A 19,665-nucleotide genomic window follows, 5' to 3' on the forward strand; every position below is an offset into this window, starting at 1 on the left:
AGATAGTTCCTGCTCTCAAGGAGCTCACAATCTAATGAGGGAGACAACATGCAAACAACTATGTTCTCTAGTAGGATCAATTGGGAATATACAACAGAAGGAAGGCACTGGTATTAAGGATATGGAAAGGCTTCCTATAGAAGGTGGGATTTTAGCTGGGACTTGACTTTCTACAGATTCCTTTTCAACTTCCTCCATAACGAGAGAAATGTTGGCTCGTTTTTGTTTTGTTACATAAACAGTCATCTTTCTTACATATTAATAAGAATATGTTAATATTTGTCATGTGATTTTATTGAAACAAATACTTAAATATTTTTAAATTAATTTATGTTGTGGATTATTTCAATACATTACAAACTGAAACATTCCAACTTGTTCAAGCAGTCACAGGACAAGAAAGGAAATGACAACCTAGGACCTCAGTAATATTTAGAATGAGGTGCTAGAGGTGATACGGTAATCATTACTAATGCAATGTTTCATTAAACTTATCTACTATATATCTTTAAGTAAAACAAGAAATCACAAATCTGATTCTTTGTTTAACCAAACAAATGAAAGGTTGACTATGAACTTTCTCTTCCACCCATCCTCATCTCCCTTTTCCAACACTCCTGAAGTTTGCAAAGGAAGGAAGTATAAGCTAGTAAAAAGAATACTAAGTCTGGAATCAAAAGACCCATGTTCTGGTTTAATTTTTACTACCTTTGTGTGATGTGATCTTAAATCACAATACTTAATGCTTTACTTTTTTTTCATCTGCCACTTCCCTACTTTTGAAAATGCCACAAGATTGAAATTATACATAAACACAATGAAGATAGCCCGGTATAATGGATTGAGATAATTAGACTTTAAGCTAGAAGTTCCAGCTTTGCTACTTTAATTGCTATGAAACTGACCAATTCACTCAAACTCCCTCAGCTTCAATTTCTTTATCTGTAAAACAAGGATAGGAATTGCACTACCTGCATCATAAAGTTATCGGGTAAAATGCACCCTGTAAATTATAAATCTAAATGTCAGGTATTAATATTGCTACTTCTTTCATGGTTATACAGAAAGTATTTTGTAAACTATCATATAAATATGGATATTGTGAGGCAAATCAGAATTCCTTGAAAGACACTGCACACAAATCTAAAATACCGTTTTAAAATAAAATTTAAATTTATAAATGAAGTGAAATTTAACTGAACAGAGCACTTTCATAACATAGGCACTTAATAAATGTTAATAAAGTATACGAATTTATTTACTATGTACTTAGGAGCTCCTGATCTGAGAAACTGTTAGAGGGAATTATGTGTTGGAATTAAAGGTAAAGTTAGTACTTCCCTAAGTAAAACTAGGTGGCATGTAAAGGAACCAAATCCTGGCCTCATCAGTAACCAAATGCCCTAGGTGATTTAGATATTCTCCTTTTGGTATATTATCCTATCCTTTATGTAATAATTTGTTTGCATTCTTTTCAGATTTAGCATAAGGAATTCAACTCAATTCAAGAGGGATTTATGTATAAATCATTATGCTAAGTGCCAGTGATACAAAGACAAAAATAAAAATCACAAAAATAAAAATCACTCTGCTCTCTAGGAATTTACAAAACTATGGAATTCACACATTTCTTGTTACATATTTGAGTTCCTCAAAATAATATGTGCAGAATACTACAGAAAAACAGTCTGTAGCATAAAATCTGTTAGTATTAAATTAGTAGTAAGGTTAGTGATGTTTGAAATTGCTTAGGGCAGCTGGGTGGTGCAGTGGATAGAGCAATGGAGTCAGGCCCTGGAGTCAGGAGGACCCGAGTTCAGTCCGGCCTCAGACACTTACTATCTGTATGACCCTGGGCAAGTCACTTAACCCCAATTACTTCCTTCCAAAAAAAGATATTGCTTTACTTTGAGGAAATAAAGTAATTAGTAATAATAATTTATTATGTATAGCACTTTGAGCTTTTACATTTATTTGATTTAATGATCATTTGATCATTATAACACTGTGATGGAGTACAATTACCCCACTTTACACTCAGGAAACTGAGACTTAGAATATCACCCAATAAATGTCAGAGCAGGGGTTTGAATAAAGTCCAGAATTCGTTCCATTATATTATTATGCTTCTTATTTGAAGTTCAAATAGATTCTTGGATTAAAAATCAAATAAACCAAACCCAAATTACTCTTATAGTACTCAGACTGAGGGAGAGCATCAGGCTCTAAAGAAAAAACTTTGCAAATCATAGGCATGTGACAGATTTTGTTGAATTAAATTTACAGACATTTTGCTAACATGTTCTAAGATTAAATTCTTTACTTTCCACTTAAGTTTTATTGCTTTCTTCAAATGATCTTTGCTGATTACAATTTTTACTTCACTGTAATGATTGAAAGATGTTTTTAGCATTTAGTATGAGGTTTATATGTTGTAGCATATAATCAAATTTAATTTGGGTCCTGACCTTTATTGTTGAACTTTTTGTTAATTTGTTTAGGTCTGAGGAAATGAACATTGAGATCTCCAACTATAATAGTTTTGCTTCCTAATTCTCCTTGAAACTTGATTAACCTTGGTGCCTATACAGATTATGAAGAGTGAAGTAAAGAGAAGAATTGAGTATGATTCCTAGGTTGTAAACCTGTAGTCCTCAAAATATGGTGATGTACTTAATGGAAATCAGAAAATTAGGCAGAGAAGGGAGGGTTTGGGAGTAAAGGTAAAAAGGTTATGAATTCTGATTCAGAAATGCTGAGTTTAAGACACCTACAGAACAAACAGGTGGAAACTGCCAAATAGAGTTGGGCCTTGGGACTAGAGCTCATGACATAGACTCAAGACTAAATATACCAATCTTGGCATTATTTGCATAGAGTCATAGATGAACCCATGAAAGCTCATGAGATAAGGAACATAACCACTACAAAAATCTCTTATATAACTGCCCCATTCCTTTACTCTGGCTGCCGCTCCAGGTGGCAAAGGTACTTATCATTTCATCTCTCCTGGACAGTTACAATAATCTCCTCGTTTGTCTCCCTGCCTTAACTCTTCCACCTTGATCCTCTTACCCACGCAGCTGCCACACTGATGTTCCTAAAGCACAAATCAAGCCTTTCCATTCTCCTCAAGGACTCTCTGAACTCTTTTTCATAGAGATGGATTAAGAATTTATGGTGATTCCAGAATACTTTTAGTCTGTGTTGATGACATATAACATGGGTCAGTAAATTAGTATTTAAATTTTCTGATACGAAGGTATGACAATATTACAGCACAGGTTGAAGAGGTACTTATACTGGATCACCACATACAAGGTTTTATGATCATATAGGAATGTCTAGATATACTTACTTATGTATAAGTCTAAATATTCTGAATGACTAGTTCTTCTCAAGCTGGAGTGGGAAGACCACTTCCTCATATTTTCCTTGGCTACTCAACACTTTTCTGACACAACTCTTTCTACTGTCTTGACACTTATAAAAAGAGTACAGCTGCCTCTACTCTGGCTACTTCTCCCCTTTTTCCTTCTCCCACTGGTACTACTTTATGTCCATAAACATGCAGGAGTGGTTAATCATTACTCAGATACAATCTGTGTCAATGAAATGACAGAAAAATTGCAAAAACTGTACTAATATGAACCCTGATATACAAACTAATATGAGGTACATAGTTTCTATAAATATCAAGTAATATGTAAATTAAACTATACATTTAGGCACCTTCAATTTTAATGCTACTTAACTTACAGAATTTGAAACACTCAAGAAAATACTGGTGAAAGAACATAATAAATCAAGAACTTACGGTGATGATTCCAGAATGATGCTATTAGCCTGTGTTGATGATGGAGATCTATGATTCACAAAAACTTCACTTGGAGAGGTGTGGACTATATGGTCTACCAAGTGTCCAACTGAAGATGGTCGTAGTCGGGTTCCCTCTTGTGTAAATGCAGAGTTGCGACTAAATAAAAATTGGATAAAATTTTTTTTAACTTTTAATTTAAAAAATTTTCTAAACTGTGAAGTTACACCAAAAAGTTTTCTTTTAAAAAAATTAAAGATTCTAAGTGTGCAAAAGCTTTTTTGGATATTCTTGATTTCATTTTCTTAGTACTTATATCAATAACTGAAATGAGCATGTTATTATATCACTGATGTTTTAAACTTTCTACTTATTAAATCTTTTTATTATATGTGTGTGCATGTATATATATGTATGTATACAGTTTCAAAATTGTGTTGCTCAGCACCCCTCCTTCTATCCCATCCCTCACTTTTTTGAGTGAATCCAATATTCTGAAAATGTGACTCTCTGTGTAGAAGAAGTGTAAGCATTTTCCTTTAAGGTGGCTCAAACTTTTTTTTTTAAATGTTGCTGTTTTATGAAGTTTCAATAGCTTGGTCATCATCCAGATGTATGTGTGTGTGTGTGTGTGTGTGTGTGTGTGTGTGTGTGTACAAATGATAACAAAAATTAAAGTTTGATTTTTTTTTTTTTGGTAATTGGGGGTAAGTGACTTGCCCAGGGTCACACAGCTAGTAAGCATCAAGTGTTTGGTCTGAGGTCGGACTTGAACTCAGGTCCTCCTGACATCAGGGCCAGTGCTCTATCCACTGTGCCACCTAGCTGCCCCAAAGTTTGACTTTCATAAGGCAGAAATTCATCTTAGAAAATTTATAATAATGGAGACAGTGAGGAGCTGGGGGTAATTTGAAGAGTGTAAGTCAGATTTCCCAAGCTTTTTAAAAGAGATTCAATTATTCTGAAGCTATGAGATCACTTCTGAGTAGGGGCAGTAGGATACTGATAATGGGAGCTGCCGACAGCTGATTCCCTTTCTCTAGAACAGAGAGGGCATGACAACAGCAACTAACTTGCAGTTGTACCAAGTAAAGCCTTGGGATCTAGTGGCAGCTAGTTGGTCACCAATGGTGTTAACTCAATTATATTGGAAAGAATAAGAGTCCTTTTCACCTACTGATGACAGAATGGAAACTATGGAGTCAGAGTAGATGATTTATGCAATGATAAATATACTGTATCATTAGCTTAAACTGTAGTCCTACATTGTACTTTGGGAGCTGGATAGCACTGATAACTAGGTTTGTACTAATGCAAACCTGAGGTCCTATTTTACTTACTGGTTTGGCGTTCCAGGTGGAGAGCGTGATGGTAAACTTTGTGTTTCTAATCTTTCATCAGACAATGAATTCCTACTCACTACTTCCCAATCCATCAATTTCCGTGCCAAAGGTTTGCTTGGGGATCTGCAGAAATAATAGGAAATGGCTAAAATTATAACACAAGACCTAGTTCACCTAACCAAATCTTAAATGAAATCACAATATTTCTTTCACATGAATGAAATATTCTCTGAAGTAACTATGTGAAAGAAATGAATGTTTTCAGTATTTTTCAGTGTTCTTTGTCTTCACTGTGACATCTTATCATTCTCCCTCCCACCCCACCCCCCAGACCTAGTTCTTTCCCAGAGATCACTTTGCACTAGCTATACCCTTCTCCCACCCTCCCAGGCCTAGTTCTTTCCCAGAGCATCACTTTATACTGGCTACACTCTCCTCCCTTCCCCATCTTGAACAGTTAGTAAACAAGTTCAACTCTACACCAATCACTTATCTTGAGTTCCTTTCCCCTTTATCCTATTATCAATCTTGTCTCGACAAGCCTCAGTCTTAGATTACTCTCATTATCTTGTGCCTTCATTCCTAGTCACATACTGATGAACCAAACTGGAGAAAATGAAAATATGTATACTGAGTCCACTACAAACTTAAATTACATAATTTCAACTTGGCCCTCGCTGTGGTAAGGCAATCCTCCATAAACGATTCACTATGCCATTCACCACAAAGGCCTTTCCAAACCTTTTCATCCCTTCTCAAACCAATTAGGCTCCTTCTCCCATCACCCTCTCAAAAATATGAGAAACTTGCCTCATATTTCACAGAGAAAATTGAAGCCATTCTCTAAGATCTTTCTCTTTTCCCATCCTCCTCATCTCACGCAGGTATCTTTTCCCACTCTCTCCTCTCTCACCCATCTCTATGAAGAGGTGGCCCTTCTATGTGCAGAAGTAAACTCTTCTACATGTACAAAAGATTCCCATTTCATCACTCCTTCTTTAATGGCTACTTCCTGGCTGCCTACAATGACACCCAGGTTTCACCCATCCTCAAAAAAAACCTCATTTGACTCAGCCACCCCAATTAGTGATTGTTTTGTCTTTCCCCTCCCTTTCATGTCTAAACTATTTAAGAAGGCTGCCTACAATTGGTGCTTCCACTTCCTTTCCTCTCACTCTTAATTCTCTTTAGCCTGTGTCTGAACTCACACTTGTCATTCAAGAGAAACAGCTCTCTAAAGTTACTAATGATCTTTTAATTGTAAATATAATGGTCTTTACTCAGTCTTTATCCTTCTTGCCCTCTCTCTAACCTCTGACACTGTCAGATCACCCTCTTGTCTCTGATACTTTCTTCTCTTTAGTTTTTTGTGACAATGAGCTATCTCTCTCAATTCTCCTAGCTTTTTTGGATCATCATCTATATTATGTCTAAGTGTGGGTGTCTCCCAAGGCTCAGTCCTGTTCTGCTTTCTCTTCTCTCTTTACACTTTTTATTTTGCCTGGTGATCTCATTAGTTTTCATGGTTTTAATAATCATTTCAATGCAGAGGATACTCAGATCAATTTTCTAGCCCTAACCTCTTCCCTGACTTCTAGTCTTACAAACCCAACTGCCTATAAGGACATCTTAAGGTGGATGTCCTACAGACATTTTAAACTCAACATATTCATAACTGAGCTCATTATCTCCTCCCACCCCCAAACGCTCCTCTTTTTCTGTCTTCCCTACTACTACTGAGGGCACTACCGTTTTCCCATTCACTAAGGCTAATATCTTCAGTTCCTCAGTCTCTCACACATTTCCCCTCCCCCAATGCATTCTTTCGTCAAGTCCTGTCGATTCCACCTTCTCTCCTCTAGTACTGCTATCACTGTGGACCAGGGTCCTTATCACCTCAAAACTGGAGAATTCCAAGAACCTGGTGGCTGGTCTCCATCTCAAATCTTTCCTCACTCCACTCAGCTCCAATGTGATCTTTCAAAAGTATAGGTCTGACCATGTCATTTTCTTATTCAATAAACAATAGTGATTTCCTATTACCTCCAGGATAAATATGAAATTCTGTTTTGTTTTTAAAGTCCTTCATAACCAGGACCCTTCCAATCTTTCTAGTCTTCATATACCTTATTCCCCTTCACATACTTTATGATCCACTAATACTGACCTCTTTACTGTTCCTGAAGGAAGATGCAACATCTCCCTACTCTATACATTTTCACTTGTTGCCTTCCATACCTTGAATTCTTTCCCTCCTCACTTCTATCTCCTGGCTAAGTTTCAACTAAATTCTACTTCCTGCCAAAAGTTTTCCCCAGTACTTCTTAAATCTGTTTTGACAATTTTGTGCTATTCTTCCAATTAATAGGACATACCCTGGAGCAGTCTTAATCTAGGTCTGTGAACTTGTGTTTAAAAATATATTTTGATAATGTATATGTAATTATTTACTTCATAATAATATGTGTTTACATATTTAAAAACATTCTGAGAAGGGGTCCATGGACTAAATCAGACTGTCAAAGGAGTCCATAACACACCAAAAAGGTTAAGAATCCCTACCCTACAGACTGGGAATCACTGTTCTGTGGCAGGAGTCAACTCAGACTATTTCCAAACATTGACAAATAGTTCCTGGGTTGTAGAAAGAGTTGAAGTGACAAATTTTATCTTTGGCAACCTCTTACTTCTCGTATGAGTGATCCTTTCCTTTCTCTTGATAGCCTTCTTCCACTTTTCCCCAACACTCCCTCTCTTCCCAGCTCAGTCATCTTAGATTTCATTTCTGTTCATTCCTTTAAAGTTAGTTGGTAAAGTGTGAGCTAATAAGGTATAAAAGCCTTTTCAGGAGCATTTACATTTGTGAAAAGGACCACAGTCTCTGGGACCCAAAAGAAGGGGTAGAGGGTGTGTGTGTGTGTGTATGTGTGTGTGTGTGTGTGTGTGTGTGTGTGTATGTATGAGAGAGAGAGAGAGAGAGAGAGAGAGAGAGAGAGAGAGAGAGAGAGAGAGAGAGAGAGAGATAAGAGAAATGGTGAGCAGAAGAAGCACATTAGCATGCTTAGTGTGTCTCAAAATTAGGGCTAAGAATTCTCAGCTTTATAGGGGCTGGGTAGTGGAAAGAGTAGATATATTTGGACACATGGTTGGTGTTGAATATCTTCTATATTTATATACAGTTATGACTTATTTCTTCTGGTATCTAAACCAGAAGTCTGGAGTTATATATCTACCTGTTACACACACAAAAAAATAGTAAATGTAAAATTCCAATATAACAAATATCTGAATTAGATAACTTTCTTTAAAAAAGGGAAAATTTTTTGAAAAGTATACAGACATCTTAAATAGAGATCAATAGCAATATGACCTTCATGCAGATTAATGGGTTCTTCTTTTCCGAGGCAATTAGGGTTAAGTGACTTGCCTAGGGTCACACAGCTAGTAAGTATCTAAGGCTGAATTTTAACTTGGGTCCTCCCAACTCCAGGGCTGGTGCTCTACCACTGCACCACCTAGATGCCCCTAATGGATTGTTTCTTAAAAATGTAAAGATAGAAGCTAACATTTTGGCCAAAAAGCCTTTGATAAAAATATATGAGCTGCCAAAAGCAAAGATCATTTGGGCATAAAAATTAATACTATGCATGTGTTAAAAAAGTTAATAATTAATAAATTTCTTGTTTCATTCTCAAATTTTACATAGCTATTTAAATGTATATTATGTAAGGAGAAATTAAATAAAAATTCTTCTCCTTTATACTTAGTTTTATGCTGTGAACATCTTAAATACCATTTTAAAGTTTGTTACTTCTGCCATTTCACAAAAACTGTATTTCTTATGATTACTACTTTTATGTGATCTTAAATGAGACAGATTTATGGCCACTATTTTCCAAATGTAATAAAACACTAAGATTATGTTTGTTATTTAAATACAATGTATCTAATTCTTAAGGCCAAAACAAATCACCTTTTTTTCTTGAAAATATATTTTGCTTATATTCTTATAGGGATAAAAAAGTCAGGAACAAAGTCGAATCAGCACAATATTGTTTTTCTTTTGATCAATGGTTTTCATTTAAAAAAGCTCTGATGAAAAAATGTAACACCTATATTGTCAATTTATAGCTTTATATTGGAGAAACAATACTAACTATAAATGTGAAATCAAGCTGACTAAATGAAAAAAGTGCTTAGAAGAGAAATTTCTCAGTATATCATATATTTAAGAGGAATACTAAAATTTTCAAGTTGTAATCTGATTTAGAATGTTCATCTCACCTGCCTTCATCAGCTACACTTTGCCTGAACTCATTCTCCAATGTTTAGCAAATTTTTATTCTATCTTTATTCTCTCAATACCAGTTGCATCAAATCTCCATAACAATAAACCATTATCTCCCTTCCCCAAATTCCGAAATATATCCTTCAACCCACTTCCATTGGGTTCAAAATTAAACAACTTCCCTTAATTTTAAACCTCATCCTCCCATGCTCCTTTCATCTTCCGGAATTCACAGAGACTTTGTTCCCCTAGAAAATGCATCCCTAGCCATCCTTTCCAGTACTGGTTGTACCTTCTTTTTCATACTCCAAATCTCTGGTCCCAAAGTAGGAGTCAGAATACTTTTTTCTCCTCACTGACACTTCAGACTTTCAACTGCCAATCTCTCCTATTTTAAGTTACCTCTATCTAAAATTGTCATTCACTGCAGATCCCGGCCACTGTTATCTCTTGGGCCCCAAATAGTCTCTCTTTTAACTCAAAACTCTTCAATGTATTCAGTTCCCATTACTCAGTCATCCACTTCACTCAGATACAAAATGGGACAGTCATACCCTTGATGTTGCACCTCCCAAAGTGTTTCATTTTCTTAATCAATAAATCCAAAATTCCTACATAAACGCCACAATATCGTACCCTTCCTGTCTCTCCCCATGCTTTATTCTACTATTTTCATTCTCTCACTAATCTTCAGTCTCCACCATCCTTAAAAAACTTTCAATCTGACCACTCCCAATAGCCATCATCTTATAGCTCTCCTCCCATTTTAGGCTAAGCTTCTTGAGAAAGCCATTTATGTACTTGGTCTCCATAGCCTTTCTTTTCATTCAATTCTACTTGACTTCATTTAACTGAAAATACTCTATACAAAGTTATCAATGATCTCATAACTACCAAATCAAATGGCATTTTCATAATCCTTGACTTTAACCTTGTCTAACACCATTGCCTTTGATTCCCTCTTCTCTCTAGTTTCTCTTAACACTGCTTTGTCCTGGCTGTTCTACTTGCCTGTCTGTACTTTCTCAGTCTCTCTTGTTGGATTTTCATCTAGCTGATATCCACTAATCAGAGCCTCAAAGGCTATGTCCTGGGCCCTATTCTCTTATTCTCCTTATATACCAGGGTAATTAAACTGCATTCCATGGACTTAAACAAAATTTTAGTATCTTCTTTCAATATAATTGACTTCCCTTGTTATCCAGGTTGTTTTGTTTATGCATATGAAATAATTATTCAGAGAAGGTATACAGAGATGTCATCAGATTACTTAAGGATTGCAACAGATTATATAAAAACAAATAGGCTAAGAGTTCCTATTCCATATTATATTAACTGGTGATCTCATCAGCTCCGACAGATTTAATTATCACCTCTATGCAGATGATTCTCAATCCATATATCTAGTGCTAACCTCTTTCCTGAGCTCCAGTTCTCAAATCACTATCTATCCCTCAGACATTTTGAACTCAATGTTCTGTAGACATCTCAAACTCAACATAAGCACAACAAAATTTATTGTTTCCCACCAAATCATTCCTGTATCTTCTAAATTTAGTGGTGTTTTTTTTTGTATAAGGTATCATCTTTCTTCTGGTCATGCAGGCTCACAACCTCAGTGTCATTCTTAATTCCTCAATCACACTCTCCCTATATATCCAAACTGTTGTCCAGTCTTGTTTCTACCTTCACAACATCTCATTTATGTGTCACCTTCTCTTCATTCATAGTTGTATTAAATTTGTCACAGTGAAAGGAAAAAAATACTACCTTATGCTCCTAGTTTATTAAAAACAGGTCAAACAAATTATATCTTAAAATGCATAAAATCAATTCCTTATCTCAACTCTGATAATAAATGTTAAGTAACAACCTACTAACTGCACTCTACAAGAACATTCAATTTCTGGACAAGAGCTAAAACAGTTAGCTTTTGTCTCCTTTGTGAGACAGATTCATTTGAAGAAAAACAAAACGCACTCACCTTATATATGCTAGAGGTTCAGGATTCTTTAGGACTGTTACTATCTTAAATATAACTTGAACTCTTTTGTATCTAAAGTAAATTTCAAGTATTTATTTTATTAACAGTTTTAACCTCAGGGACCCACCCACTCAAGTCTGCTGTCTTTATTTCCTGTTGTGTGTGGAAATTTCGGAGAAAAAAATACCACATTGTATCTGTGACTTTGCAGTGTGGTAAGATCTATTTTCTGACCATGGCACTCTTTCTGCTGTGTGGGTACATTCTTATTCTCTTTCCTCAGACAATAAAACATACCAAACAAGACTGATGAAATACTTCTAGGAAGCTATAAAGCAAAAAAAAAAATTCAAGTAAAATAATTTGCCTAACTACTGTTGAAAAATTAGCCTTTATTTCATAAAAAACGCTAAGAAATTTATTCTATATTTTTGGAATTTCAGTAGATAATACGTCACTAAGACAAGCATTCTATATCTTCAATATTTTAGTGAAATAAATTAATTTAACAATGTTAAAGCTATGAAGTATTCTTGAAGGTACAGCCATGTCATCAGAATAAGGTTAAGATATTTCATAGAAAGTTCACAAGATAAAAAACTAAGGGCCAAATGTCACTGTCTAAAATAATGGTGCTAATTAAGAAAAGTTGAGTCCTTTATCGCAAAAAAAAAATCTGTCTTAAAAAGATTTCCAACCTTTAGCTAATGGCCTACTATTTCCAGCAGGACTTAAGGCAAATGTATTATAGCACGATTAAATAATTAGGACAGTCCCTTGGAATGTACTCTAATGGGATGTGATCTGTACTGGTAGTACACTGAATGTGACTGATTTTGGTTATAAAAAATCTGCCAAGTTAAAGGTGAAATATTTTATTTAATGACTACAAATACAGAAATGCCCATTAGGAAAGTTTCAAATCAGATAAAAAATATTCATACATTTCTGAAAACTTGTGACTTATAATGACCTCACTTATAAGGAAAGATATTCCAAGTATTTTATAGGCAATATTAACCTCAAAATATCATTCACCGGATATGTTTTGAGACTCAAAGGATTTTCAAAAGCAAGCCATAACATGGTGAACTCATCCAATCTCATATTCTGTATAGTTTTGTCAATCAATACCTAATGAGTTCCTACTATGTATAACACAGTAGGCTAGGCACTTTGGAGTTTACACAAATGAAAAAAATATGGTCCCCGTCTTTATAAACTTCTAATTTAGCAAGAGGAAATGTGATATACATGGTAAATGAATAAGAAAAATGAAAATAAAATACAACTAAAGCTCAGAGGTGAGAGATTATATCTGCTTGGGTGTACAGAAGACCAGAGAAGATTTGGTGATATCCAAGTTAGGCATGGGAACAATTTCTTTAAAAAGGATTTCTTTGTAAGTGGTAATGAGTAGGCTATTCCAGGTCTGAGAAGAGATGAGTCACAGAATTGATTATCACAGAAAAGGACTATTTTTCCACTGATCAAATTGACTTGTGATAACTTCAGGAGAAGTGGAAGAGGGTTGGATGCTGTAACTAATCACACAGTTTATGTGCACCATCAACAGCAACGGGACATGTGACAAGGTGCATAATAAAAGCTGCAAAGAAGTATACCGCAAAGCATACATAGAAGTCATAAAAACAAGTGACACCACTGCTGCTATATAGGTAAAGAATATACTCTAAAAACTACATCAACAGCCATAATCTTGCTACATATGTAATCTTCTCTTCCGCTACTCTTAAAAAGTACCACAGGTCATTCTGTTGCTTCTACCTCCACATTACTCATGCATATGGTTCCCTTCTCTCTACTACTCATCATGTTTCACCTCAACTTGACAGAAGTCTAATTGGTCTTCCTGCTCCTCTCTCTGCCAATCCAGCCTCCACGCAGCTATCAAAGTGATATTCATAAAACTTAATTCTTACCTTATCATTCTCCTGGCTCAATAAACTGCAGTGGCTCTTCATTACATCTAGAATAGAATATTCTTTGTTTGGCCTTTAAAGCCCTTCACAAGCAAGCTCTCACCTTCCTTTTCATCCCTAATATACAGCAATCTTTTTTACACTCTTTGGTCCAGCCTAACTGACTTTACTGCTTTTCTTCACACATGACTTTCCATCTAGCATGCCTGTGCCTCTTCATGAACTATCTCCTATGCCTGTGATGCACTTCTGCCTCTCTTCTTCTCCAGAGAATCTCTAGCTTCTTTCAAAGCTCTTCTTAAATGCCACTCCATATCCTTCAGCACCTGGTGCCTTCTTGTCAGGAATTCAATCGGTAAAGAAGCATTTATTAAGTTCTTGCTATGTGCCATGCAATGTGCTAAGTTCTGGGTATGCAAAGAAAGGCAAAAAAGCCCCTGCCTCAGGAAGCTCACAATTTAACAACATTCAAGTAACTCCGTACATAAAAGATACAGTGTAAAATGCAAGGCAGGACAGCTAGGTGCCAAAACAAATAGAGTAATGTCCCTGGAGTCAGGGAGACCTGAGTTCAAATCCAGCCACAAACTTATTAGCTGTGACCCTGGGCAAATCACTTAACCCTCAGTCTCCTCATTTGTAAAATATGCTAGAGAAGGAAATGGCAAACCACTCCAGTATTTTTCCAAGAAAACCCCAAATTTGGTCATGAAAGAGTCAGATACAACTGAACAACAACAACGATAACCTTCCATTACTTCCATTACAGGTACTTAAATGCTTGTTAATAGTTTGAACTGTGATTACTTTGTCCTCCAAATTCAATAACTATGTCTTTTTAATTCTTCCTTCATATTATCTTTTTCATCTGTCATTTCTTTTACCTTCCATTACCACGGCCAGTAGACTACTATCTCATACCTTGAATGCTCCAACAGACTTACTTCTTTATTCAAACAATTTTGGTTGTACTCTAATTACTATGAGATTAACATGAGTGTCCACTTATGCAGTGCTATAACGTTTGTATACAATGTATGCTGTACTTCCTTGCCCCATACTTTGACAAAGACCATTTCCTTTACCTTAATGGTCTCTTCCCTTGTGTTAATCAATGGAAATCTGTCTCATTCTTTAGTCATGAGCTCAAATTTTATCTCTTCTCTCCTCCATGACTAGCCAGCCTGAAGTGATGTCTCTTTTCTCTAGACTCTTACAGCAACTATCATCTGTATAGTTTATCTCACAATCACATACTACCTTGAAATATGCCTCTATAACTGTTATGTAGTTTTATTTAAATAACTGACTACTTAATTTCCTATGTATTTTTTTCCATGTATCTCAGTTTTTCAAAAAGACTGAAAACTCTTTGAAGGCAGGGGGTACTTCTTCAAGTCCCCCACAATACCTTCTAAGTAGCAGGTACTCAATAAATATTTGCTAATCTGTAGATTTCTGGAATAGCTGAAAGAAATGATGGTCCTATAAGTATAGCATAATTTTCATTCAAGGGCTAAAATAGCAACATCTTACCTTGCAAATACTCTGTCTTTGTTTGCCTTTTCTTTGCCATATTGTACAGACTGGACTTCTGTTCTCCCACTAAAAGAAACAAATTTGCACAATAATGGGGGAAAAAAAGAAATGATGACTATGGACAATACTATTCTGTTAATAATTCTATCACTTCAAATGTCTGGGTTTTTGTTTTTGTTTTCAGGAAGTAGAAGAATTCAGACAAACATGATACTAAGAGATCCAAACATAGCTAAATCAATTAGTTCTATTATCAAATGTGCAGTGACAAGGACAGAATGAATCATAAACTTAGCTGGCTGGAAAAAAATTTATTTAAAACTAAGTTGCAACAGTGTCTTTAATTTCAAATTCCTCCATCATTTTCACTTTTCTTGGAGCATGAGCAAGGAAAGTGGTAACACAGTTTTTGGTTGCCAGATACACTCGCGCTATTCTTTTTAACTGACAATTCACAGACAAAGCCAGTGACGGAAAACTGAGAATTAAAAATTTTATATAAACATTTCTTCACAAATAAAATAAAATTTGGAATTTCACTTCATCCAAAAACCAAGTACTATATTATTACTTTGTTCATCCATATGAGAAAGAAAAACAAAAACTGCAGGGAGTTTTCTGTTCATTAAAAAAAAAAAAACTTGGATTCTGGGTGTACTACACCATGGAGACAGCTAAAGTAGCTTTACCTGTGGCACACAATTTGTTTTAGAGAGGTTTGAGAATTTGTGGAAATCAGAGATTAGTTAACTAAAACCACGGTTATATCTTAAATTTATCTAAAATTAATAGTTTATTTGATGCTGATACTTTGCATTATTCTAGGAAGACAGATTATCTCTAGATAAAAAGATGAAACATGGCAGAGTACAAACTTTTTCCCCTCTTGTTCTATAAACACAGTAGTACCTTAGTTATTTTAATATTTTATAATATATGCATATGCAATAAACATAATACATGCAATATCTTATATAATAAAATATATATTATTACATATTATATATAATAATCATATATGTAATATTTTAGGGTAATCAAGCAAAATATTAGAGTTGGAAAGGAACTCAGGGATCACTCTATTTCAGTTATGACATATAGAACATATGCCCATTCAACGTATTCAAATAATCATCTACTTTTTAGAGGAAGAGCTTTATAACAACAGATAGTTGTTATATATAAATATATGAATCTAGTTTGTGATTTTTTTTTGCCTAACCACATATTTAACTTTAAAAAAAATTTTTTTTATTTTCCACCAGTTACTTATAAAGACAATTTTTGACATTCACATTAAAATTTTTTTGAGTTCCAAATTTTCTCTCCTTCCCTCCACCTCCCCTCTCCCTCCCTGTATTTGACTTTTTTTTTTTTGCAAACTGTTTGCAAACTGGTTGGCACTCCCAAATACAATGTGATGACTAATTGTATCTTTACTGTAATTTAGGCTTTGTTTTTACGGACAATAAAAGTAGACTTAAGTGGAAGCATTTTTCTAGCATTATAAACAATATTATAATAATTATAATCAATTATAAACAATAATTTATCAATATCATATTTTCATATAGAGCTGAGACTGGTTTTGGAGAGAGTAATTTGAGGAGCTGTAGTTTCATTTTTGAAAAAATTCTAAAATGTTTTATATTTTAGCACTTACATATAAAATTTTTTAAAACATTTGTTTTTTAAATTTTTGAGTTCTAAAGTCTCTCTCGTCTTCACTCACTGAGATGGCAAGCAATTTGATATACATATGTAGTCATGCAAAATGTACTTCCACATTACTTATGTTGTTAAAGAAAACAGACCACAAAAAAAAAATTTTTTTAAAGTATGCTGTCATCTGCTTTCAGACTCCATTGGTTTTCTCTGGAGGCCGATATAATTTCTGATCATGAGTCCTCAGGAAGTGTCTTAGATCACTATATTGATGAGAAGTGCTAACTCATTCACAGTTGATCATCCTACAATATTACAGTTACTGTGTACAATGGTCAACTGATTCTGTTCACTTCCCTTTGCCTCAGTTCATGTAAATCCAGGTTTTTCTAAAAGCATCCTGCTCATCATTTCTTATAGCACACAACAGCATTCCATCACAATCATATATCACACCTTATTTAGCCTTTCCTTAATTGATGGGCAATTCTCTCAACTTCCAACTCTTTGCCACCAGAAAAAAGAGCTGATACAAATATTTTTGTACATACAGGGCCCTGCCCCCCCAAATCTTCTGGATAAAGAATTAATTAGAGCTATTGCTGAAATTAAATGGTATGCACAGTTTTATAGCCTTTTGGGTATACTTTCAAACTGTTTTCCAAATGATTGGATCAGTTCACAACTCTACCAACAGTACATTAGTGTCCCATTTTTTCCCCATCTTTTCCAACATTTGTCATTTTCCTTTTCTGTCATATTAGCCAATCTAATAGGTGTGAGGTGGTATCTCAAAGTTGTTTTAATTTGCATTTCTTCATGACTTCAGATAGCTTTAATTCCTTTGTCTGAAAACTGCATATTCATATCATTTGACCATTTATAAATTGGGGAATGACTTGTATTCTTATAAATTTGACTCTGTTTTCTGTATATTTGAGAAATGATATAAAAACTTCCTAGTTTTCTGCTTTCCTTATAATTTTGGCTGCATTGGGTTTGCTTGTGCAAAACCTTTTTAATTTAATCAAAATTATTTATTTAACATCTTGTAATGCTTTTGATCATGAATTCTTCTCTTATCCATAGATTTGACAGTTTAATTATTTTATGCTTCCCTAATTTGCATGTCTAAATCATTTCCCCATTTTGACTTTATCTTGGTATATGATGAGAGATATTGGTCCATACCTAGTTTCTGCTGAACTGCTTTCCAGTTTTCCCAGCAGTCTTTGTCAAATAGTGAGTTCTTGTCCCAAAAGGTTAGATATTTGGGTTTATAAAACACTAAACTACTGTGCTCACTTACTACTGTGTATATCTAATCTACTCTATTTCTTAGCCAGTACCAGACTGTTCTGATGATTACCACTTTGTAATATAGTTTGAGATCTGGCATAGCTAGCCCCCCTTCCTTCACATTTTTATCTCCATTGATTCCCTTGATATTCTTGACCTTCAGTTCTTCCACATAAATTGTTATCTTTTCTAGATCTATAAAATATTTTTCGGTAGTTTGATTGGTATGGCCCTGAATAAGCAACTTAATTTAGATAGAATTATCATTTTTATTATATTAGCTCAGTCTACTCATTAGCAAATAATATTTTTCCAACTGCTTAGATATAACTTTTTTAATGTGAAAAGTGTTTTGTAATTGTGTCATATAGTTCCTGGGTTTGTCTTGGCAGCTAGACTCCCAAGTATTTAATATTGTCTAATTATTTGAAATGGAATTTCTCTATCTCTTGCTGCTAAACTTTGTTGGTAATTAGAGAAATGCTGATCATTTATGTGGGTTTATTTTATATCTTGCAAGTTGTTAATTATTTTAACTAGTTTTTTAGTTGATTCTCTAGGATTTTCCACGTATATATACACCATTATATCATCTACAAAGAATAACAAGTTTTGTTTCCTGAGTGTCTATTCTAATTCCTTCAATTTCTTTTTCTTCTCTTATTGCTATAGCCAGTACTTCTAGTACACTATTGAATAATAGTGGTGATAATGAGCACGCTTGCTTAAATATCACTTTATAAAGACATGTTGAGATGGGCAAAATCTGTGCCCAAAATTTACATAAATAAAACCAGATTTTTATATGGCTAACGGTACTATGAACACGTAGTACTATAAACTCGAATTTAGCTTCCAAAAGAAACCCAGCAATTAGTATCAAAACATTAATAATGAAAGTAGTACTTACCAGTATCGGAACTTTGAACCCAAAGTAAAATAATGTGCAAAAAAATTCTTCTGAGGTGGCAGTGGTCTATCCAAACGGAAAAATGTGTGATGTTCTACACATGCTTTCCACAAATTCTTACACGCTCTATAATTCACCATATTGAATCCCAGTAATGTTTCTCTAGATTCATGCTGTAGGGAATGAACCCCCCCACCCAAAATCAAAATCAAAAAAAAATAAAGCAACTTGACAAAATATAATAATTATTATCTACAATCAGCATTAATATATAATTTAGAAGGATTTATAGCCATGCTGTTAGAATACCAGGGAAAAGCCACTGTCAGTGAGTGTCCCCTTTCCCCATCCTCACACTTTGCTCTTCTCCTGACAACCTGTGCAACCCATGGATGGCCAAGTAGAAAAACAAGATTCTTCACATTATCTGGATGATGTTTACATTGATTCAACAACTACAATTCTTCTATTGATATAGGGGATCACAAGGAATTTGCATTTGAATTGCCACTGTGTCTTAAGGTCTGTCAGGTCTTACCATATTGCCTTACTATAATTTACTCAAGACCAATGAGACTTAGTCACCTACCTTGCCACAGAATGCTTATAATCACAGATATTTCCATTAGCTTTAAAGCTGAACTCTTTCAAATGTGTTGTCATCCCAAACGAAAGGAGAAATTGGTAAGCAGAAGTGTCTCATTTTTTCTATTTGTATTCCTAGCTCTTAGCATAGTTCTTGGCATATTCTGCTTAATCAATGATTTTTTTATTCACTCATTCTAGAAATGCCCACCTTTTGCTTTGTCTTAGTGCTTCACTTAGTAAGCACATATATAAAGACAAATGAGGTTACATCTCCTGGTAACCAATAAGT

General features: G+C 34.7%; 1 protein-coding gene across 4 annotated transcripts in view; it reads right to left on the reverse strand.

Annotated features, from left to right (window-relative positions):
• PTPN4 (protein tyrosine phosphatase non-receptor type 4) overlaps window positions 1-19,665 on the reverse strand; it is a 217,630-nt gene that overhangs the window by 43,494 nt on the left and 154,471 nt on the right. For all 4 annotated transcript variants that reach the window (XM_078146809.1, XM_020963090.2, XM_020963089.2 and 1 more), the window contains 4 exons: window positions 18,789-18,961; window positions 14,912-14,980; window positions 5,158-5,283; window positions 3,818-3,976 (listed from right to left, as the gene is read on the reverse strand). In XM_078146809.1, the coding sequence (XP_078002935.1) occupies window positions 3,818-3,976; window positions 5,158-5,283; window positions 14,912-14,980; window positions 18,789-18,961 (527 nt within the window). The remainder of the gene's footprint in view (window positions 1-3,817; window positions 3,977-5,157; window positions 5,284-14,911; window positions 14,981-18,788; window positions 18,962-19,665) is intronic.

This window comes from Phascolarctos cinereus, unplaced genomic scaffold (genome assembly GCF_003287225.1).
Source record: "Phascolarctos cinereus isolate Bilbo 61053 unplaced genomic scaffold, phaCin_HiC Scaffold_726;HRSCAF=1367, whole genome shotgun sequence".
NCBI classification, from domain to species: Eukaryota; Metazoa; Chordata; class Mammalia; order Diprotodontia; family Phascolarctidae; genus Phascolarctos; species Phascolarctos cinereus.